This window comes from Mauremys reevesii, linkage group 2 (assembly GCF_016161935.1).
Source record: "Mauremys reevesii isolate NIE-2019 linkage group 2, ASM1616193v1, whole genome shotgun sequence".
Lineage (NCBI taxonomy): Eukaryota > Metazoa > Chordata > Testudines > Geoemydidae > Mauremys > Mauremys reevesii.
In genome coordinates, this window is record NC_052624.1 from 135,259,508 (window position 1) to 135,283,923 (window position 24,416).

The window sequence follows — 24,416 nt, forward strand, 5'->3', positions numbered from 1 at the left end:
GACTGTCCACTTGATTTTAAGAGAGCCTGATCATAAACCAAGTTTTTTTAAAACTAAGGACATGTTTTAGTAATTAATAATAAATCTTTCGTTGACTTTGCATTTCTGTTTATTCGTTGAAACATGGAAGCATTCTGTGCTGGTTAAGGTGTGCACTGATGGGTGGGTTTGCAGGAAGTTACCATGACGGCTGTGGGTTTGGGCGTTGGAAGGTGAGGGGTGTGGGAAGGGTGAGTATCTGCCCCTGGATGAGGTCTATTTTTGGGGCTCGGGGCACCGGGAGGATCGTGACTACGGTCCAAATGCATGTGAAGGGAAGCCTGCCTTTACATTCGGGATGTCAGGCACCAGGACCCTGCACAAGCATACACATCAAGGAAAGACCGGGGCAGAATACACCACACAGACTGTCCCTGGTGCCTAGTGACTGGAGTCTGTGTGTGCCCAGCAGTTGACCCTGCAGCCAAGTCTGTAGCATGTCCCTGTGGGCTATGCAGTGACATTACCCCACAGAACAACAGAAAGTCTTCTGACACCAACAGTCAGTAACACCAAACCGCTTTTAATAATGTAATACACAGTGGGGTTTGAACTTGGAGTTGGGACTGGTTGATGCTGTAAAGAAAGAGCTTGTACAAATTTACAACAGTTGTCTCTAACATTATCGCAGGGACAGTTCTCTCCGTCTTGTCACTTTGGGTGAGGGGGACAGGACTTCTTGGCGTTGGAGCGGTTGCAGATGCACTGCAGGGGCTCTTCCTCCTGACTGCGGTCTTGCAGAACATCTACCTCATTAGACCAAGCAGCGTTTGAGTCGCCTGCTGGTCTTCCTGCCGCCACCTATCCTCCCGTTCCAGGTGTGTGCGATGCTGCTGACACAGGCTCTCCTCGACTGTCTCTGCTCTGGAGCTGGCCATCAGTTCCTGGAACATGTCGTCCCTTGTCTTTTCGAAGGAGCCGCTGTGTGATGTGAAAAAGTAGGTGATTTCCTTGAACACATACATGTTTGCCAACAGTAAACACAGTCTAGTCAGTTTCAGTGGACAAGACCAAAGAGGGAACCAAGTCTCAGGAGATCTCAGAACTAGTCCGAGATTTCGGAATACGCCTCATTGGCGGCGCCATTGCACTAAAGATAGCTGCATCCCTCTTGCACAAAGTCCTGGTAAGCCTTACAGTACATACTGCTTATCAGTTACTGGTTAGCTGTGCTCTCCTGCTAAAGGCAATGTGCAAAGCAGAAAGGATTTTGCAGCCCCTCCCGCCAGCGCACAGGAACGATCAATGCATGCTTGTTCTCTGTGGCCTCTACTTGTGTGGCTGTTAGGCGGGTCATTGTTATGCAACCTAATTGTAAACCATTAACAATAGTAACACTACACTAATTGCCCTACTTAGATGCAGTATTTGCAGACCGAGATCACCCTGAGGCGGGTCACTCGTGCCCAGAAAGACCGCATGTTACGGGACGCACTGCACAGACCAGGACCATATGCAGCAATGCTAGTAGAGGCGATGGTTCCACTCTATATTCGGATGTCCTGGCGTGGAAGAGTCTGCTTGAACTGAATGACACCTTCGTAGAAATGTCGCTAGAGGACTATTTTTCTATCCCCATTTGTGTGGACCTTCTCTTTATATAGTTTAATATATATTATAGTTTAATATTTAGAATGTTTTAAATTGTAAATATTTAGAATTTTTTAAAGTCCATTTGTGTGGACCTTCTCTTCATATAATTTAATATATATTATAGTTTAATATTTAGAATTTTGTAAATACTGTTTCTATTTTTCTATAACAATGTTATAAAAATAAATGTTTATACGTGTGTTGCACTTACCGCCTGATCCTTCCCTGATTCCGGTGATGAAGAGATCCTGGCTGTCAGGAAAGCGGAGTGGGGTTCATGTCGCCTGCGCGCCCCCTCTAAAGACCCTTCCTCATCTTCCCCATCGAACTGTCCCGCACTATTCCGTCCTCGGAGTCCACCGTCACTGGTGGGGCACTGGTGGCAGAGCCACCTAGAATGGCATGCAGTGCCTCGTAGAAGCGGCATGTCTGGGGCTGACTTTTGATACCCTTGTCTTAGGTCCTTCACTTTCACGCGGCACTGCATCGCATCCCGGCTGTATCCTTTGTCTTTCATGGCTTTAGAAACCTTCTCGAGCGTCTTCGTGTTCCGCTTTGTGGAGCGCAGCTCAGAGCACAGACTCCTCTCGCCACACAGCGATCAGATCCTGGACTTCCCGGTCACTCCATGCTGGGGACCTCTTTCTATTCTGGGATTGCCCGGACTCCTCTGCTGGAGAGCTCTGCATCGATGTGCAACCAGAACGTCAGATTCAAACCGCCCAGACAGGAAAATGAATTCAAAGGTCATTTCCTGTGTGGCTGGCCAGAGAATCCAAGCTCGGACTGCTGTCCAGAGCGTCAACAGAGTGGTGCACTGTGGGATAGCTCGGAGGCTGCTAAGTTATTAGCATCCACACCCGTTACTCCACCTGCCGGGTGGAGATTAAATGGCTTCCTGGTGTGGACGGTTGAGCGGTTAGTTCGAATTAACGCTGATAAATTCGAATTAAAGTCCTAGTGTAGACCAGGCCTAAGGTCTAGCAATTACATTGTAGATGCATATTTGTGGGAACATAAAGTGTGTGTGTCTGTGTCTGTGTCTGTCTTGGGGGGAGGAATAGCTCAGTGGTTTGAGCATTGGCCTGTTAAACCCAGGGTTGTGAGTTCAGTCCTTGAGGGGGCCACTTAAGGATCTGGGGCAAAAATCAGTAGTTGGTCCTGCTGGTGAAGGCAGGGGGCTGGACTCAATGACCTTTCAAGGTCCCTTCCAGTTCTAGGAGGTGTGTGTGTGTGTATATATAGATAGATAGATAGATATAAAAATATATTTTTTTTCCAGCTATACTGGCATGCATGCTAACTAATACACAGATATCTATCTCAGTACTGGAAGCAGCAGCAAAACCTATATTAAGGTTGCATAGCACTTACCATTCTAAATACACATGGAGCTCTTTTGCCTCCGAAGGCTTTTAGAACCTTCATGATGTGCAGTTGGACTTTCAAATTTGGCTGGGGGATAGTCTTTGGCATTGTTGAGTAAAAAGCACCTCCTGTGTAAATAAGCACAAACTTGGTGAAGTTACAAATTCTTGAAATCTGTTCTCCGTCAGTTACTCACAAAACCTTTGTTTAGGGCTTGCTGTCAAAAACTCATCATTCTGTTTAGTGCTATGCATGTATCATCCTGGTGTCTCACTGTAGTGTGCCCTTCTTCCCCCCTCCCCTCCCTCTGTGCACACACAGAACATCTCTAGTTAGGACACAGGTAAAATAGTGCCAGCAGCAGCTGCTGCTTTCCCTGTCAAAATACCCATTGGGTTAGGGGAAGAGGTACTGGGTTGTGAACCAGGAGATGAAATTCAGGTTTCTTTTCTTCTATGGACTGTGTTAATAATTTTGTGCCCTCCACAAGTCTTACTGAGCAAGGGGTCTCCTGCCCCACCAAGGTTACACAAGCTGAGAATAGAACCAAGATGTCTAATATAGTAGACCCAACTCTTAGCGCCCTGCCTCTTGAAGAATTTGCCAAACAGTTCTGCCTTGTACTTGTGCATTGCAATAGTATATGAACACCTGGGCAAAACAGTACTATTGCAGAATCCTTGCCTTACCTTGCACAGGATGCAGTGTACAGAGGGTATATAATATCTTAAGCTGCAACAATTGTTTAATGTTAGATGCCCTAGATATATTAAATGAGAATTGCTCATTCAGAATGCAATTCAGGGAGATACTTTTTAACTACCTGAATAATCCCATTGACTTGACTGGAACTACTCACATGCTCAAAGTTAAGCATATGCTTAACACCTGCCTGAGTTGCAGCTTGTTTCTGAAATGTGCAAAAAGCCCTGAACTCTAGTTGTGATTCAGCACTGAGGATACCTGGCACCTTTCAGGTTTGAGTCCTATTTCCTTAAATGTCTATTCTTTTAACATGACTTGCACTAAATCTAAATTAAATCCTCATGAAGCTTTTAACAGAGTAGAAAAAGTGGTTTGTTTGTTTTTTTTAAATGCAACTTTTCACCATGGATGCAGTTTTGTTTTACACTGGGCACCGACATCAGCCTGATCAATTTCAGATGCTGGTTTTCATCCGCTAACAGTTTAGTTATTCTTTCAAGAAATTTTTTTTAATAAACTTTCAACATTCATTAATCCTTCTATTGATACTAGAATTAATGGAACTCTTTTTTTTTTTTTAAGCAGATTTTTTTGTAAACTACTCAGTAGTGCAATGTCTGGAATTTGTCAGATTTGGAAGGTTTTGTTACATAATCTGTAGATATTCAGTCATATTCGCCTTAGTAGGAGCATCTCAAATTCAGAAGCTCTTTGCTTTTAGAGTAATCGAGTGTTTGTTTGTACTTGAACAGCCACATACATCCCTCCATCTGTAACAATGAACTGAGGCCAATGAGAGTTCCATGTCTGTGTCAAGGACAGTATTTGGCTCTTAGACTACAGCTGTGTCTTGTATATCATTTCTTTGTGCTAGCATACTCAGACATGACAAGGGCAGAGAGATTACATCAACCCTCCTCCTTGTGACAGAATTGCTAGTGATGCAACAAAGTACGTAAGTGAAATCTAGCAGGAAAACTAATGTGACTAAAAGGTGCCACTAATTGAAACAAAACGCTGCTTTGATACAAGAGAAATCACCTCTCACAGCTATTTAGCTTTCAAGCTCTTATAGTTCTGGGCTTTTTGACAAAGACTGACTTTTATGCCAGGTTCAACCTAAGCCACTCATGTTTTATAGTTTTGCCCTTAAATTTACTGTCCAGAAAGTCGGTACACTGAAACAATATTTGAACATTGCTCAGTTACTATCTGGGTTTAGCTTATGTTCAATCCAGTCTATGGAATTCAAAGACTATCCTAATGATACGGTATCTTTTTGTAGTGTTGGAACTTACTTTATCTTCCACGTGACGTACTTTCTCTTAGAACAAGCAACTGTATATTTGGAATACTTAATACTGAGTAAAAGAAAATTTAGTAAAATTTTCAGGTTACAAAATCCCTTTAAGTGACTCAGGCACTTTGACGTTTAAGAGCTGAAGTCTGACTCTCAATGAAACTTAGGCTTTCGTCACCTAAGAGAATGGGACTTATGTGAATACTGAGTAAAATGTTTTTAAAGCTCTTATCTCTTAGGGTTGTATAGTACCATCCATCACAGTAGTATCTGAATGCTTTCCTTATAAAATCAATAGCATTAGTAAAGTACCTAGTAGATTTCCTAGTCTCTGGATGCTTTCCCTTATTGGGGTAAAAACTCTGATTGGGGTATGGATTTATTTTTTGTTGGGAGATGTGAATATAAGAATGAAATATAAACATCTGTAAAACTACTGCAAAGTAGGTATCTTTCATGAGTGTATTAGTTTCTTTTATTGGCATTTCAAAATTTTAAATGGTCTTACATTTAATAGAAACATTTTATGGTCTTAATAAAGTTAGTGGTGAATCACATTGGACCATTGTATTATTTTAATTGGAACAGAAACCAGGGAGTTGTGCTTCAAAATTGATGGTATATTAGCATGTACAAGAGTTGTAACTTCATTTAGAGTATGTACTTCTGACTACATCATGTGGTCCTTTGGTAATAGAGAAGCCATTAGAATTTGAAAGTAACTACTGAACTCTTCTGTTTCCTTGAAAATAAAACTCTAGAAGAACATTAATTTATAAAGCTTTTGTAATGATAACTTGTCTTAAAGAGAAGTTAACAGTTGGAACCTATATCCTCTAAAGCTGTATAGCTAATGATAAAATTTGGTAAAACTTAAAACCCAACTTTCCTTAATTTGAGAGCGGTTTATTGTAAAATGAGCATTAGATAAGTACAGAGATTTGCTATTCTGTTCCCACTTAGCCGAATATTGGTGAACTGTTTGTTTAATCTGTAAAATCATAATTGGAAATATTAAATTGGGGTAACTTTTGAGAGGATTTTCCAGTGCAGATTTAAAAATAGAAATAAGTGATAGCAGTTGAGGTTTAATTTGTTTCTGAAACAACAAATGGCAAAGAGCTCAAAAGCTTATTGTGGAATAGGTATGTGGAAGAGGAACTCATAGTCAGCCTGGCCATCAAACCGGTCTCCGTGAATAAAGATATATTGTATATCATCTGTTATTGTCACCCATTTGGTTTTGGAGTTTAATATATTACTTGATGGGTTCACTGAGAACTGAGTCTTCTATTTAGGAGATGTATCAACTAGTGCTTCTGGCTATTGCATCCTAGCATCAGCCAACTCTAACTTATTGCTGACAGTTTACTCAAAGACTAGTGTTAGCAATACCAGCAACAATTTGATGGCCCTCCTCATTGGATATACATGTTCACGAAATACTTTAGAGTTCCCTAAAGCCAAATGTCCAATAACATCAAGTGTGTATTAAAACTATAGATCCAGCCATGCAACCATCCTCCTAGTATAACTTTTTTCTTCAGATTTATTTATTCAGATATCTCAGAAATACATTAATTGCTGTTGTTATATTCCTATTTAGGCTGTTGTTAGAGAATAACAATCCATTGAGAGAAACTTAACAGCCCTGGAAAAAATTGCTGGGGCCATTTGGGAATATGAATATCTGTTGAGTCTCTCAGTAACACTAATGGGCTGTTGCTTTATATTGTGTCTTAGTATGGAGATTTTTACAATCTGTTTTACACATACAATGGACAGTGAAAGACTTGTAATATAGAGTAAAATTAATTCTATATTGATGCTTATGAAAAACAGTTTTACATGAATATCCATGGCTCTTCTAAGAAAGGTATAAAGCAACCCTGTTTAACTGATTACCAGTGCCATCTTTTTCTTAGGGTTTTTGGATTTTGATTGACTATCTAGAGAAAAGAACTCCAGCTGAATTTAATAGCTATTAAAGATAGTTAATAAATCTAAGAGTATAGGATATAATAAGGCAAAAACATATTGTACTATGGTTTTGCTTACAAATTAGAAAATTGTTCAGTCCATCCAGGTCTTAAGAATCAAATAACACAATCACAATAGAAAATGACACTTGTACTTAGCCACCTCTATTCTGGGAAGATGACTTTTTTTTAAGTCCCTCAGAATAAGGCCTCGTTTGTTCCAGTTGGTTATCAATTCTGGTGAAGTGCTAACACAAGAGCAAAAACAATCCAAAGCTAGAGCACGAGACAACTCAATCTAGTACTTACACACCAATTCACCAGGGTTGTCTTGTTAATGAATGTATAGTAGTTAACCCTTTAACTTACTTCCCCATGAATTATATTAGCCCCAGAATCTGATTAATGCTTCTAACGCTCTAAAACATGAACTCCTGTATTTCTGACAAACTGTATGGACTGAGTGCAATTCAAGGGGCTTGCCCACTTGCTCTCACTTTTTGTCTGTACACAGCTAGAGCTTGGAAGGCAGTATGAAACCATTAACTATGGTAGACCCATGTACAGTGCTTCACAATCTACAACAGTAACTTTGTTCCGTTTCAAAGCTACTTCACGACAGTCTGCATTGGAACCTGTGACGGGCTGGGTGACAGAGACCACTTTGGGACTGCCCCCTGATGTGCTGAGACTACCTCTGAGCCAGTTTTCCTTGGCAGCTGGGGATTCAGTACCCTGTCTTGTTGAGCCAGACATGCTAGCCTGCTGCAAACACAGTTCCAGGTCTGAACCAGATCCCACAAGAGCTGCAGGCTTAACTGAAAACAGCTTAAGAAATGCCACCGTCTCTAGCACCCAGACACCTACTTCTCAATGGGATCCAAACCCCAAATAGATCCATTTTACTCTGTATAAAGCTTCTACAGAGTAAACTCATAAATTGTCTGCCCTCTGTGTGTGTGTGTGTGTGTGTGTGTGTGTGTGTGTGTGTGAGAGAGAGAGAGAGAGAGATATGTGCATGTGCAGCTGTTTGCTCCACCAGGTATTAATACTTGCTCTGGGTTAATTAATAAGCAAAAAGTGATTTTTATTAAATACAAAAAGTAGGATTTAAGTGGTTCCAAGTAATAACAAATAGAACAAAGTAAATTGTGAAGCAGAATAAAACAAAAACATGCAAGTCTAAGCCTAATACAGTAGGAAACTAAATGCCGGTAAATCTCACCCTCAGAGATGTTCCAATAAGCTTCTTTCACAGACTAGACTTCCTCCTAGTCTGGGTCCAGCAATCACTCACACCCCCTTAGTTACTGTCCTTTGTTCCAGTTTCTTTCAGGCATTTCTTTGGGGTGAAGAGGCTATCTTTTTTTGAGCCAGCTGAAGACAAAATGGAGGGGTTTCCAAGGTCTTCTGTATTCTCTCTTGTGGGCAGAAACCCCTTTGTTCTCCTGTGCAAGATCACAGCAACAAGATGGAGTCTGTAGCCACCTGGGCAAGTCACATGTCTATGGATGATTCAGCTTTTTGCAGGCTGACACCATTGTTTACATGATAGTTTGAACGTTCCCAGGAAAGCTCAGATGTGGATTGGTGTCTCCCAAAGGCCATTGTTAGTTAAGTACTCCCAATTACTTGAATAACCCTTTCACACTATGTTGACCAAATCTGCCTTATGTGCTTCCTCCAGCAAACACTTTGAATACAAACATAGAGCCAATGCTCATAACTTCAGACATAAAAAGGATATATGCATACAAATAGGATGAATATATTCAATAGATCATAACCTTTGCAAAGATATGTTATATGGCATATCTAGCATAAAACAAGTTATGTCATATTTACACTCATAAGCATATTTCTGTAAAGCCTTATGGGGTGCAATGTCACAGGATCTATTACAGAATAGGGACACACCTACTTTAACTATCTTTAAAGCACATACATAAGCAAATACACTTTTTCACTGAGTACCAGGTTCCAGGAAGAAGTCAACTGATTGATTTGGGTCATTACTGAAGAGCAGGTCTGTCTGTCTAATCGCCAGATCTTTGCTCAGCTGTCCGCTTTCAGCTCAGTTACTGTTCCCAGCAGGAGTTGATACTGCAAACACAGGAGGAGTGAAGGACAGCCATGACTATAGTCTCTTCCTGGTGTGCTAGTGGGCAACCCAAATTTCTGGAAAATAGAAGCAGACAGTTAAAGATGTCTATCTTAGTTAAGGTCTTGATATTGCTAGGAGGACTCCCAGGTGGCTGGCCAAGTACAGTCAAACCTCGCAATAACACGTCCTGCCATAACGCGAAATCGCATATAACGTGATCATATGTTGGCTCCCTTTAAGGCCTAATACCGGTGGTCCCCAACGCCATGGCACCCACCGGGACATTGATGTGTCCCTGCCTAGTGCCCAGCAGGGGAGAGAAGCTGTGGCCCCATGCCTACCGGGGACAGAGAACTCCGAGGCTGCGGGCGCCGGTGCTCTGTCCCCAGCAGGTGCAGGGCCACGGCTCCTCTTGAAGCCAGAGGGAAGCTGCGGCCCCTCGCCTGCCGGGGACAGAGAGCACGGGTGCCCGCAGCCTCGGAGTTCTTTGTCCCCGGCAGGCGCAGGGCTGCAGCTTCTCTCCCCTGCTGGACACTAGGCACTAGGCAGCGCACATCAATGGGGACCACTGACTTAAACTGACTGGCTTGAAACCCCGCTATACCGCGACCCCGCATTTATCGCGATGGAATTTTTTGGACCCCAAACATCGCGTTATAGCAGGATTTCACTGTACCTCCATCTTCTCCCTTGCACATCTTTGGCTTTCAGGCAGTGATGTGCTGAAGGAGACAGGCTACTTTATCCCATTTCTGCTGGGTGGTCCAATTTGGTTCCTGTTTTGTGGTGGTGCTGGCATGAACCGATCAGATGGTGACCCACACTTCCAAAGATTTGAAACATCCAATCAATATAAGAATTGATCTCTCCCACCATCTAACCAGGGGAATGAGGTGTAACTTTTGGGGCTGGAATTTTCCAGTATTTATGCATCTTATTCCAGCTTGCATAAGGCAAATTAAGCTATAGCTGTCTAAGGCCTGGTCTACACTTGGGGGGGGGGAGGGGTTCGAACTAAGATACGCAACTTCAGCTACGTGAATAGCGTAGCTGAAGTCAAACTACCTTAGTTCGAACTACTTACCCGTCCTAACGGCGCGGGATCGAAGTCCGCGGCTCCCCCGTCGACTCTGCCACCGCCGTTTGCGGTGGTGGAGTTCCGGAGTCGACGGGGGCGCGTTTGGAGTTCGCTATATCGCGTCTACATGAGACGCGATATAGCGAACTCCGAGAAGTCGATTTGGGTAGTATGGTCGTACCCTAAGAATTGCCCAGGCATCAAGGCCTTTTATAACAGTAATAACTCATAACTTTGGGGCCTTAGTCATTTTACCTGCAAAAATATACATGGAGTAGATATCCTCCCCCTCCCCCCCCCCCCCCGCCCGCCCGCCCACATAATTGAGGAGACCTAGACTTTCAAAGAATGACAGGTAGGGGAAAGAGTTCATTCCCTCTTCTGGAGTGCTGCACTTGTTCCTTTTATGGACACAATGCCTCTGCCACACAGCTCCATGTTGTCTTTAACTACTCCCAGTGGCTTCATTTCTGTGTGTTTACTCCTTTCTGTGCTGTGTTGCAAAGAGAATAAAGGCTGGTCTACACTGAACAGTTATATTGGCATACCTGTGTCTGTCAGGGGTATGCAAAATCCACATCCCTGAGACCCCTACTTAAACTGACCTAACCCCTGGCATCAACAGCACTAGGTCGATGGAAGAAGTCTTCCATCGGCCTAGCTACTGCCTCTTGGTGAGGTGAATTACCCACAGTGCCAGGAGAACCCCTCCTGTTGCTGTAGTTATTGTCTGCACTGAAGCACTACAACTGTAGCTGTACCTCTGTAGCATTTTTAGCATAGACATTGCTTAAGGCTTTGTTTTTCATTTCAGTATTGATAAGCTGGTATCAGTTTCTGCATCTAAGGCTTTCTACTCTGTTGACTGACTTTATCAAAGACAAGATTTTGGGGCTATTAAACCTATCAAGCAGGTTTTTGAGGTGTTTTGTATGTATCCCTTGACTCAGAGCCACAGAGTTCTTTAAATGTGTTTCTTTAGAAGGCCCGTCCTCTTACAAGTAGCAGCCCAGGTTTGTAAAATCATACTTGTCTGCCTCCTAAAGGGCAGATGCTGAGGAGGCAGCCACAAAACAGAATTACAGTTACAGGATGCAGTCAAGGGAAGTGAACTATGGAGGAAAATGGAATGCTCTCCTATGACCTTTCAGGCATCCATCTACAAGAGAGAAATTCTTATGGTATTTATGACCTTAGTACTGTTTTTATTTCTCTTGCATATCAGGATGAAACCCTTGTCATTCATGAATATCTGTTCCTACTAACTTTTACTTAAAGTATGTTTGTAGCAGTTTCTGCTACTCTGACTTTTTAATCTCACTTTCTCTTTTTGTACCATTACTTCACTTTTCCCAGTGCTAATTTACCTTTTCATACCCTATTTTGTCTTGATCTTTTGACTTTGCTTTTATGGTTCTACTCTTCTCCTGTAATGGGATCTGCTTTTCCCTCATCTATACATTCTGTTCTGTTCTTGGTGATGAAACACACTCATGCTCTACCCTGTTTGTACACTCTATTCCAATATTATGGATTCCATTCTTTATTTTCCTGTTGTGTTCTGCACCTATCATCTTTGATTTCGACATGATTTTTTTTTTGACATGCTTGTTGCATGCAAGGCTGCATCACTCAGTTATTTCCACCACTCATCACTCCACTTTGCTAATTGGTCCCTAGGGCGAAGGAGTTAAATAAGTAGCAGTTAAAATTTCAACAGTTCTATTGGAAGTTTTACAAATAAACATAGCAAAAAAAGAGGACTAGATGGCATATGAGCAGATACCCCATCCAAAGATCTTAGATTTGGAACATCTTGAAAACTGGCCCTAGTTTTTGTCACTGTGCTTATTGTTTATCCTGTTTTTTTAAATTTATTTTCCATGAGAGATTGGGCAGTGTGCCTAATTATCAAAGGAACCATCTGTCCAAGCAAGGCTCAATACAATTCAGATCTCACTTATTCCACATAAATCCTGTTAATCTAAATGCTGCCATGTGAGCTCAGTTATGAACTGTCAAAGTTGATGTTAGCTATGATGGTGTAAGAGACTGGGGCTTTTTGAAAATTACTGAATTGAGGCAGAACATGCCAAAGCATGATCAATGAAAAGGGAAAATGAGCACCAATCAACCATTCTCTAGACTTCAACAGCAGTTCTTACTGTCTTTCTCATAATTAATACTTTATTTAAATCAAATAGTAAGGCACATACCAAGGATTCTGTAACACTTTTGCCATGCGGACCATATTACAATACTGATTGTATTGTGGAAACCTCTCAGTATTCGTGATTTCTGTGACCATCTCCCTTTTCATTCTTGATTACACAATACCCCTGTGGCAACTACAGTAACTTCTTATATGGGAAAGTAATACTAGGAAAGTATTTAATGTACTTGTAGTTGTATTAACTGATTTACCAGATGGTAATGAGCCAGCATCATGTGACCATCTCGCTCTCACCAGGGCACCAGTAGCCCATACATTATATTCTAAGAACCTCCGGGGTATACACTGTAGAATCTGTGTATTATATTCTTAGTATGAGTCTGTAGCAAGGCGGTGGGATACCCCACAGCCCTGCGGACGGACAAGCCTCGCCTAGCACCAACATCAGCGGCGCTAGCGTGTCCTGTGTCTTCCCTCCAGAGGGCAGGGCACAGGACGGGAAGTAGAAAAGCCCAACTGCAGAGCTCACTTGAAAGCCAGCCGCTGGAGAGGCCAGATGCCTGTGGCCTAACTCCGGGTTGGGACACGCTGGCAGTCTGCAGCCGATGCGAGGACTGGCTGGGCCAGCCAAACCTACCCTGGCCAGCTACCCTGAGGAGCAGCCCAGCCTACCCGTTACCCGGAGGAACCGATGGTGCCGGAAACCTCCGAGGACACCGCCCTAACCCAGGTACCCTACGAGGCATCGTCCAGAAGTAACCCGGGGATAGTCGACTCTGGTCTGGCTGTAGCTCAGCCAGAGCCCATGATAGTGTGTTGCAGTCAGGATCCCCACTGACACAGCAGCGAGTCTCCTGCCGCTGCCAGGGCCCCGGGCTGGGACACAGTGGAGTGGGTGGGCCTGTGTCCCCCCCGCCACCCCAATCACGGTTGGCAGTCTCCCCCTTGCACCAGACACTCAGAAGCCTGAGCACCAGACTGTTTGCTGCCCTGCCCTCACCCAGGGCTGGGCCCACAGTGAACTATTGTGAGGCGGTGGGATCCCCCACAGCCCCGCGGAGGGACGAGCCTCGGACTAGCCCTTCTACAGAGTCACAGTACAAATTCGCAATGTCACTTGTGACCTTTCATATATACAACAAATGTAACAAATTCAAAGCCCAATGTGATATAAAAAGCAGTGACTGAAAGGGGGGGAAAAAGCCAGAACAAGGCGAGGGGTAAAGTTATAGATGAGTTTTGTAATTTCCTGTAACATGTATCTTAATACTAATTAAAGGCCAAATCCAGAAGCCCTCAAAGTGGTAGTCATGACTGAGTAAGAACTTCAGCTTTTGATCTACAATGAAGATTTACCAAATCTTAGAAACTTTGTGTTTGAAAACTTGCCCTCTGGTGCCAAATACTCAAAAAGGTCAGCAAATGAAACATCATAAATACAAATCTGATCTAGTGTTGTCTCTGAAACAAATCATTCATGAATTCATCTCCAATTAGATTAATTTGATCACTTATAGCTGGACCCATCCTATTATACTAACAAATTATTTAATTAGCATTCCTTCTTGGGTTGCAGTTTTGAGCACTCTTCAGAAATACTATATAAATTTACTAGATTCCCCCCCCCCCCTAAAATTACAGAATCAATTAGTTTTGATCTTAGCTTACCCTCAAGTCTGGTTTTTGTTCTGATTTCCTCCTCCTTTGTATTTCACCTGTTCTGTTTTAGGGTTAGGAGTGTTGATTTATGATCCTGTCTCATGTATAAACTTAACTTGCTGTAAGTATAGTGCCACTATGGGGTATAATACTTACAGTTTAATAGGAGAACACAAATAATTGGGATTTCTGGCTTTGCTATAATAAGGGGCCTATTTATTAATACGAGGATTAGTGTGAGAGACTGGATTTTAGTCATACTAAGGCTGGATTTTTAGATGAAATAATCCAGGCCTGAGAGTGTAACTCCAGGTCATGATTTTGTGGCCTTCTAAGGTGGTCCACTAACTTTTTGTACATCTTGGTTTCTTTCGATTCTTCAAAGTGTAAGTATGCTATGATGCCTTCTGAACGGAAACCATTTAGTCTTTGTTGTTTAGGTATAATGAGTACGCTCCTTTAGGGTCTAACTAAAACATTTTGTTTTGATCTGTTGTGAATTGTGCCAATATCATAATCAAATAGACTCTTCTGTGTAGCCAAATTTGGGAAGAATTTATGGTAATCAATAAATATTCTGAGGATGTGGGATCAATAAACATTCAAAGTGGGATAAAAATTTTCAAGCTTCATTATTTATAAAGGCTATAGAAGGGACATATGCGTGTTGGGAAGGAATAAATGAAAGCTCTGTTTTGAAATATTACTGAAACTTAACTTCTGTGTATTTTTTATAAACAGATGAATGTGTAAATATTACTCTTTAATTCAGGTATGTTTGAGATAGGTCAGATACTTCAAGAAAAGGATTAGAGGTGCCTCATTTATTAAGTAGAAGTCTACGAAGCAATAGAGTTAGGGAATGTAACCCAGCCAATTCTGTAGTATATAATCTCCTTGGCATAAACGCAAAGTGGTTGTTTTTGTTTTGATATTAGAAAAAGATAGTCAATGGTGTGTTTTTCAACACCAGTTTTACTGTACTTATTCATTTATTCAAAGTATATCTTCTGTAGAAATAGAAGCCAGATATTCCTTCAAATCCAGCTACTACAGTGGGTTGTCAGTTACTGTAAAGAAACTTATAAAAATAACACTTTTTTCTAAAAGTAAAGCACCCATGTAGGGCAGCGCTCTGTGCAAGAAGATACCAGAGAGCTTTTAAAGGCTGAAAGACTGATCAGTGTAATGTGTATCATTTAGAAATGAAGTGGAAAATACATTTGTTTGCTGTATGTCCTATACATTTTAAGTTTTATTATTTCATACCTTCTCGATGTATCAAATATATATAACATGCCTTAAAAACCATATTTTGAAGTGTTACGAGAAAAATTAAGCTGCATTTAGGGAAAGATCAATGAATGCATGTTGATCTAGGAAAAAGGGAAAGAGTGGCATTTACAGGTAAGCATCATGGTTCATATCTATTAGGTATATCAGACAAGGAAAATTCAAATCTATGTTAAAGATTTAGATAAGTTCCTCATTTGCAGTGTTATAAATCACATCTCTTCCAGAGAGTCTAGCATCCTGTGATCTGGACTCTAGTTACCAGTAGAGTTTGGCAACTTTTTTGAGTGTTTTTCACTGGAAAATGCACTTTTTTGTGGTGTGGAGGGGGCCTGAAACTATTTCCCTAAAGTTCAATCCCCTCTTTGCCCACCTGCGTGAGAAGGGGAGTAATGCTCCTCTGGAGGCTGCTGTCTCCCTTCACTTCCACCTGTGGTGCACATAACATACACCTGTCCCCATATTTCCCTGCACAGCTTTGTAAAATAGGTCCTAATTTGTCTGATAGTAATCTTAAAGCCTATTCTTATTGGCTTGAAAACATCAAACCTCTGATCACTTGTCATTCCAAAATGAGCCAGATATCCAGTCATCCTCCTGTTTATCTTAACTCCTTGTTTTGTTTAAAGTATCCTGTAATTTTGTTAAACATAGTAGACCTTCAATATTTCCCCCCCACTGGATGATAATAGCACACCTTTCTCTTACTAAGAAGTGTGGCATTAATTGTCTCTTGTTACTGGATAGATTTCCTCAATGCGTCATGCTCTTGTGCAGGCTGCACTCATGGTGTGCTTCCCCCTGCAAACCTGTGTAAGGGTCTGTAACAATCTGGCGCAGGGCCGCCCAGAGGGGGGGGCAAAGGGGGCAATTTGCCCCGGGCCCCAGGTTCCGCAGGGGCCCCCAAGAGAAGAGCGGAGGCTCCCGCCTCCGCCCCTCTCCTGGAGCCTCAGCGCATCAAGCGCCGAGTCTCCGGCCGAGCCCCTGAGCCCCGGCCCGATCTGAGCCGTGTGGTGAGGGGGCGGGGCTGGGAGTTCCAACGGGGCCTGAGCCCCGCCCCGCTCAGAGTCGCGTGGGGAGGAGGCGGGGCAGCTCCCTCCGCTCGGCGTGGAGCTCACAGCCCCGCCCCCTCACCACGCGGCTCTGAGCGGGACGGAGCTCAGGCCCCGCCGGAGACGCGCTCGGGTAAGAGGCTGGGGCCGGGGCGGGGGGGACCCGCCGCCGCCGAAGCGCAGCCTGGTCTTCGGCGGCGGGTCCCGGAACAGAAGGGCCCCCCGCCACCAAATTACCGCCGAAGACCGGGCTGCGCTTCGGCGGTAATTCGGCGGCGGGGGGCTCCCGCCGCGGGTCTTCGGGGCACTTTGGCGGCGGGTCCCGGAACGGAAGGGCCCCCCCCGCCGCTGAAGACCCCGGGCCTCCGGAATCCTCTGGGCGGCCCTGATCTGGCGGTGTCTGTGGCAGTGGGATATTTATGTTGAAATATCAAAAGGTTCGTCTTAATGCAATGTGTATTTTTAATTGAGAGTGGGATAGGGCATCATGTAAGAATCTGCTTTTGCTTGCTGTCTGTTTTATTGAAATTCTCTGTGGTTATACACTCCTCCCAGTGCAGCTTTTGAAATAATTTATTCTGGACCGTAGGATTTTTACTGTCTTTTGTTTTGGTTTTGTTTTGTTTCTGGTTTTTAAATCAATACATGCAATTTATGATTGTTGGCATGTGGTGGCGGCTGTTGCTGCTCATTACCAGTCTAGGCTTATAAGCAGGGCTGGTTTTCTCAGAGGCAGAGCGAGGCAGCTGCCTAAGGCACCAAAATATTAGGAGCAGCAAAATGTTTATTGGCTGTCTATTGGGGAGGGACAGACCTTCTTAGAGAAGCAAGAACTCAAACTAGCATTGCCTACAAGACACTGAATGGCAAAATTATTGGGATGAGTGGAGATGGGCAAAAATTTTCAGATTAATCACGTATTTGCCAAAAACTGTGATTTCAGTTGCTGCAAAATGATTTGTAAATTAGTGTCCTCATTCATTGAACAGTTTAGAGCCCCACCAAAAATGTTTTGGTCCAAAGACAAAAGGAGACTTAGCTGCCATTCGCCAAGTGGAAGAGGCAGCAGTGGCCCCCTTATGCCCCAAAACCAGGAGTACGGACTCACTTGGGATGAAGGAGACCTGGGTTCAAATACCTGGTCTGGAGCAAGGACTTGAACCAGGTCTCCTACAGCCCTGGTGAGTTCTGTAAGCACTAGACTATTGGCTATTCTGGGGTTGGGGCACCCTCTTTTCTGTTGAAACGGCTCCATTTTGTGGGAAATTATTTTTCTGTTAATATTTTATAATTATGTCAAAATTGGTGTCTGGCTACAATCATTCTGTATAATTGGATTTATTTTAAAGCTGTTAACAAATATTTGTAAATTACATGCCCTATTGGAATTTGTCAATGTTAAAAGTGCATTTAAAGTGGGTAATATAGACTGGGATTTCAAGAGCATTACAGAAACATACCATCCTAAGTAATACATTGCCATTAGCTGCTCAGTTTTCTGCTCTAGTGGCTTGCCTGTAGAGGGACAGAAGATTTGCTACTATTGACAGCTTTCGCTCCCACTACAAGACCTTGTGCTCCAACAATGCAAATATCTGTTTGTTTCATGCATGCAGCTGGCAAGTGTGGCTTGTTCATGGTTTGTGTTATTGATTTCCTTTCCCTGTGAAAGAATTCACCACATTGGAAGAAATGGTTCCAAAGACTATATTGTACTGTTAATCAGACCTTGTCATCCTATCCTCTTTATCTGTTTAGTCTTGTAGTTTCTATGCTGCAGCAGAATGTGACAATGTTCTATGGAAATGCTGCTCTGCTTTTAGAGCTGAAATGCCCAGTACATGGGTGCAGTGTTAGATGTGATTTGATGCCTTATGCGGCTAATACCTACTGAGTTTTGTCCTTGCTTGTGAAATATCCCAAACCTTCTGGTCTCTTCCTGAAGCTTGTGTTTTAAAAATAAAATCTAACACCTCACCCCCCAAAAGAAAACTTGGCAACCCTATGCCTTCTGTACTCTGTGCACAACTTGATTTCTCCCACCACAAACACTGACACCTAAGCTTGGAGGCCTATTAACTTGGGGCAGCTTGTGAAGGACTGTGGGTTTCATACACCTCCATTCTTTCCTTGTCCCTGCATCAGAGCAGTGGAAGCAATGTGCTACCCAAGTTATTTTTGGTCAACATTCTTTTAAGTTTAAAGGAACCAAACTGGTGACTCATTGAGAATATGGGCTCTGATGAAACCTTTTGGTTACCTCCCCCTGACTAGCTCAAGTGTTTCTTTTTAATTCTTCCTGCTCCCTTAATATACCCCCACTCCATAGCTCATCTCACATATCAGGGAACGCGTCAACTTGAGCAATTTTATGGTGGAGACTGCTTCTTTGGGACTGACCTAAGGCATAAGTGGCAGTACCTGGCTTGAGAAGGCCCTTAGGTTTGCATATTCAACAGTCATTTCTCATTTTAAAAAAAAAAAGTTAAATTCTCATTTTGCTGTGGCACGTTTAAAAGAGCAGACCTCTTTACATCCAAATTTATGAAAACCAGGCATACTTTAATGCAGAACCCCAAGGAATGCTTGATTGAAATAACAGATCAGAAAAGTCTCTTGCTAACATTCCTATGATTATAGGTTTACTCAAGTGACAGAAACATGGTGTCAGCTAGTTTTCTGCATATAATGTAACTTTATTTAAAAAAAACCCACCATAACTTTAAAATGCTTTGCTTAACATTCTTCAGCTGTAGTTAATTGTAATATACTTGGGCTATAGGACACTTCTTAAATGTAACTGTATTGTACAGCCTTCATTTTCTTAGAACTATCAAATACATTGCTGATTGGTTGATCTTTGTTGCTCACAGTTGTGGCTGTAGAAAAGTCATAGCTTGTGCCTTGGCAATACTTAACAAGTGTGAGTACCAGTCTGTGCTTGCAGGAAAAGTCTTTGCTATAATGTAGATATAGTCTGGGTAAGGGTATGCTAGTCTAAACTGAATCAGGCCCCATAGTGCTAATTCAGTGGCGATTCAGTTCTGCTTTTTTTTGTGTCAACCCGGCTTTTAAATTTGGTTTGTTCTTTTAAGTAACCGCCCTATTCCGCACTGTCCATTTTAAAACCCTCCCCTCTTATCTTCCTTCACTCTCTAATCTTATCTCCTCTTACAAGCCCAGATTTTTCCCATTGCACTTCTTTCTCCTACTTTTGTGTCCTTGGACAAAAAACAAGGTAAGCGCACTAGGATTGACACCCATCTGTTTTTTACCTGGACAGTCTGGTTTTTGGCTTTTGTGTCTGGGTGCCATTTAGGGTTGCCAGGTGCCCAGTTTTCAACTGGAAAGTCTGGTCAAAAAGGGGACTTGGCAACCCTAAATGGCACCTGAACTAAAACCGCGGTTACCACGGGGTGGGGAGTCATCGGATCATTAACCCACACCAGCCCCTGCTCAGCTAGGGCCATCTCCTACCTGCAGGCAGACTCCTTGAGATGATCCAGCAAGTGATGGGAGTGAGGGGGAGGGAGCAGTGAGTGATGGGGGCAGGGCTGGGGGAAGAGGCAGAGTTGGGTGGGGCCTTGTGGGTCTCGTTACCAGGAATTAGAAAGGTGTTAACCTAAAACAGCACTCCATCTTGTATGTTCTAGCTCTCTTGAGGTATTTAGCCACGGTAATTTTTTCTCCCCACCCTAGCTTCTTTCTGTATTTTTACTTTGTATCTGAATACAGCATAACTGTTCAGATGGACCCAAGAGCGTTGGTGCAGTGGCTTTCAACTTTTTTTTTTTTTTTAATTTTGCAGACCCCTAAAACATTTCAAATGGAGATGCAGATCCCTTTGAGAATCTTAGACATAGTCTGCAGACCTCCAGGGGTCCACGGACCACAGGTTGAAAACCACTGGTATAGTGGAATGTGGCAAGAGATTTGAACAAAGCTGATGCAAAGTAGCATTGCATTGTCCTGGCTTGTGGTAAAAAGCAGGAGAAAGCAGCAACAATAAATGGTGCTTAGTTCCAGAATGTTGTCATTTCAAGCAATATGTCAAGGTGTGAGGAAATAGAAGCTGATTTATTTTCCTGTTTAGGTGATATGACCCATTGACTTGAATTTTTTAATTACTCTGAGCCATGTGAAAAGGAAATACATTAACTATTTTGAGGAGTTTTTTGTCTGCTAATTTAACCCTTTTATTTGTAGGTGTTCTGGAAATTGTTTTCTGTTGACTAACAGTCCATTGAATCATAAGGCTGCCAGGTACAATAGTTGCCATCAAAATGTCAGTCTTTGGCAACAGTTTTCTCAGAGTGCTATCTGGGATACCACAGCTTCACCCTCTGATGTAGATACTGGTGGTTCACAGATGATATTGGTGTTTGGTAAATGTTAAGTTAGTAACCATAATTTTTCACCTACGCTCTTTACCTTGTATGTTTTTCAACACTGAAGAAATATTTAACAACTGTGGTTTTAGTGGACATGAAGGAGGGTGAACTAGTCCTCAGGATGTACATCTTCAGAACAGATCAAGCCTGGGATGTTAGCAAAGTGCCTGAATCCTGTTCTGGAGGGACCATGCCTCTGGACGAAGATAGTTCAGTGTCCGTGCGAATTGATTGTTGAGGCTGCCAACAATGTTTCCAAAGTTAAGTTGTCTGTCTTCGTGTTAGTATGGTTATGTGAAGCCATATAATCTACACACCTCACAGTTAATACATTCTATTCTCTCATATCCCTGTAAGATAGGTAAGAATCTGGCAAACAGGGAGCAGTCAATGTTTGCCATAGGCATTATTTATACTACATTAATATGTATGTATTACACAGTATGAATATTGTATGTATGAATGTTGAGCAGTTATGCCAGTGTTTCCCAAACTTGGTACGTCCCTCAGCCCGTGCCACTTCCAGCAGCTCCCATTGGCCTGGAGCAGCGAACTGTGGCCAGTGGGAGCCATGATCGGCTGGACCTGCTGACGCGGCAGGTAAACAAACCAGCCTGGCCCACCAGGGACTTTCCCTAAACAAGCGGCGTCCCAAGTTTGGGAAACAGTGTTATACCAACTGAATTGTATTGTTTTCCCCACAGTGCTGTTCACTGCTATATCCCACAATATCTTGGAACAGGACAACTTAGCATTTGACCTAAGTGGATAGTAAACAGATCAAAGGCAAAATACATTAATATTCTGCAGAGATAGCTTCACAGAACAGGACCTGGAAGACTAGTATCCAGAACCACATGTTAAAGTGCTAGTACAAGCTGGTGGGTTGGCTCTTATGTGATGTATGAAATGATTTCTAACTTGTAAGGAGCCATCCTACAAATACAAGTGGTCTTGGGAGGGCGTACCTTCTGTGCAAGGTAAATATGCTGAGAGATAATTACTTCCTGGAAAATGGGTATGTGTATCTCCTTTTTGTATTGTACTGTTTCATCTTTAGATAACACATTTTGGTTAAGTTTGATTATTTGGTCTCTTGAACATTTTTCATAACAAACCATAAGTGTAGTCAATCAGCTATACAATTAAGCAATTTATCAGTCTGTGAAATGTGAGTGTGATAAAGGCAGGTGCCAAATGTTGCATTGAAAGTCAGTGACAGAGCTGGGCATGGAACCCAGATATTCTGAGTTTTAGTGCAAGGCCTTAACTTCAACACCATGCATTCTCTCTCCCTGGTTATTGTGCTTTTAGTGATATAGTCCGATATACACCAGTCTGTTAGAAATTTTGATTAATCCACATGTTCACCAAGCAGGGTCAATACCTATTTTACTTTACCTGGGCTACCTTTGCATTAGTAACCTTTGGTAAATGTCCAGTTCTTCTCTTGCAACTGCTAATGATAAATTCAAATTTTAAATTTATTATGGAGCTGTGAAAATCTGCAGTGGGAGCCTCCCACAAACAGGTAAGACTTGCAACCCTAATTAAAAGGAGACTTATTCTGTAGTCTATAGTGCATTTATTTCTTGCCCCTACCCAGTACAAACTGAACATCAGCCTCTGATATTCAGGATTCTTCTCTGCTGTTAATATTCATGCTGTTTCTCTCCCACGCCTTTTTTGCAGGCAAAGGCAGCTCAAGCATCTCATCCGACGTGAGTTCAAGTACAGATCACACACCAACCAAAGCCCAGAAGAATGCGGCTACCAGTGAAGGTAAACGCCTGGTGTTCATTACTTAGGTTATCCCTCCCCATGTGTAATGTTGGCTATTTTCAGAAGATTAAATCCCCCTCCCCAAACCTACTCCACGGTTCCTTGGGAGCATTGTAAATTTAAAACGAAACTTCTCTTTCAGACATCTTCATTTGTATGATTTTAGCTTTAATCGTGTAAGGGTTTAAGTCAGTTCTGCAAAACATAAGTGTAAGGGAGTTGCTGAAAGGAATTTGTTCAAGACATTTATTACAGGAGGTGGTAGTTGTGTATTAAGATGGATGTGATCAGACCTCAAGCTTATTTCCAAGGAAAATACTTCATGAAAACACAGTGGGTGGAGTTCTAAGTTAACTTTATTGCTCTACTATGAATGCCATGTGATAAATATTTAATGATGTGCTTGGAAGTTTGTGCCAAGGATTCAAAAATAAATACAGTTATAGACCTAGAGAGTTGACAATGATTTGGCCAGACTGATGTATTTCACCTGGAGTGATTAAGGTATGTGTCAACTTCAAGATATGGCCTTTTTTGGTGTCTTAGGGGGAGAGGGAAGATTTTATGTCTGTATTAACACCTTATAGAAATCCCTGATTTATTAATGCATTTCAGGGAACTATAGTATGGTGAACCACCAATCATTTCCTGCTGGGAATGAGAAGTTAATAAAATACATCTCATAACTGGTGAGCATTCAAGGAAAAGTGGTGCTGGTTTTGTATTTTGTTAGGACACACGAATATTGGCTCTAGACCTTACAGTAATGCTCTTGGTAGCTGATTGGGAACCACCAAACACATCTGTCAGGATTAATGATGCAGGCTGCAAAGTATCTGATCTTTGGGCAGTATGTTTAGCTGATGACTCAGACATGAAGATGTCCACTTAATAGTATGTAATCTGGTTAATTTGTGAACAGATTATTCTAATTTCTTCAGTTTTTCCTGTCATAACAAATTTAAGCTGCAAGCAGTCATTACTCTCTACCTGCCTTTGTTTCTGACACATCTTAATGGTTTAAACAAACAAACAAACAAAAGTGTGGATTCAATAAAACAACGCTCTCTGGTTACAGCTATTTACCTTTTAAACTGTAAGTATGGTAGAACCTCAGAGTTACGAACACCTCAGGATTGGAGGATATTTGTAACTTTGAAATGTTCGTAACTCTGAACAAAAAGTTATGGTTGTTGTGTCAAAAGTTTACAACTGAACATTGACTTAATACAGCTTTGAAACTTTACTATGCAGAAGAAAAATGCTGCCTTTAGCCATCTTAATTTAAATGAAAGTTTCCTTAACTTGTCAAATCTTTTTTAAACTCCCCCCCTTTTTAATAGTTTACATTTAACACTGTACAGTACTGTATTTGCCTTTTTGTTTGTTTCTGCTGTTGTCTGATTGTCTATTTCCGGTTCTAAATGAGGTGTGTGGTTGACTGGTCAATTTGTAACTTCTGTTCATAACTCTGAGGTTTTACTGTAAATCAACAGATTTACTTAAGAGTGATTGACCCCAAAATAAAATTACCGGAGATGGTCCCAAAACAAGAGCTGGGTGTAAACAGTAGGAAATTTGGGGAAATTTCAGTCTGGATCAAAATCCTGCTTTAGGCCTATTTCTAGTAGCAATAGATTTTACCTCTCATGGTGGGTGGTAGCCTTTAAGGTTCCAGTTTCACCTTAGATAAATTTTGTCAAGAAAAATGCCTTGATGCAAAAATGAAGGGCTCCTCTACGGGGGGAGGAGGAGAGCCTAGAATGGCTAATGTGGAATAGCTGCAACTGTGTTGATAAATCCTAAAATTGAATTTATGAAGTATAAGGTAACACTTCGAGAATGCTGCTGTACTAAATCCAGGGAAATAAAGAAATAATTTAATCCAGGGGTAGGCAAC

At 42.1% G+C, this 24,416-nt stretch overlaps 1 protein-coding gene across 6 annotated transcripts in view; it reads left to right on the forward strand.

The window, feature by feature from the left end:
* FBXL7 (F-box and leucine rich repeat protein 7) overlaps positions 1 to 24,416 on the forward strand; it is a 373,947-nt gene that overhangs the window by 66,287 nt on the left and 283,244 nt on the right. For 5 of the 6 annotated variants that reach the window (XR_005594277.1, XM_039525487.1, XM_039525488.1 and 2 more), the window contains exon 2: positions 22,427 to 22,516. The exons of the other annotated variant lie outside the window; for it this stretch is intronic. Coding sequence is in view for 1 of the 5 variants with exons in the window: in XM_039525485.1 (XP_039381419.1) it covers positions 22,427 to 22,516 (90 nt within the window). In the remaining 4 variants the exon portion in view is untranslated. The remainder of the gene's footprint in view (positions 1 to 22,426; positions 22,517 to 24,416) is intronic. 6 annotated transcript variants of the gene reach the window in all.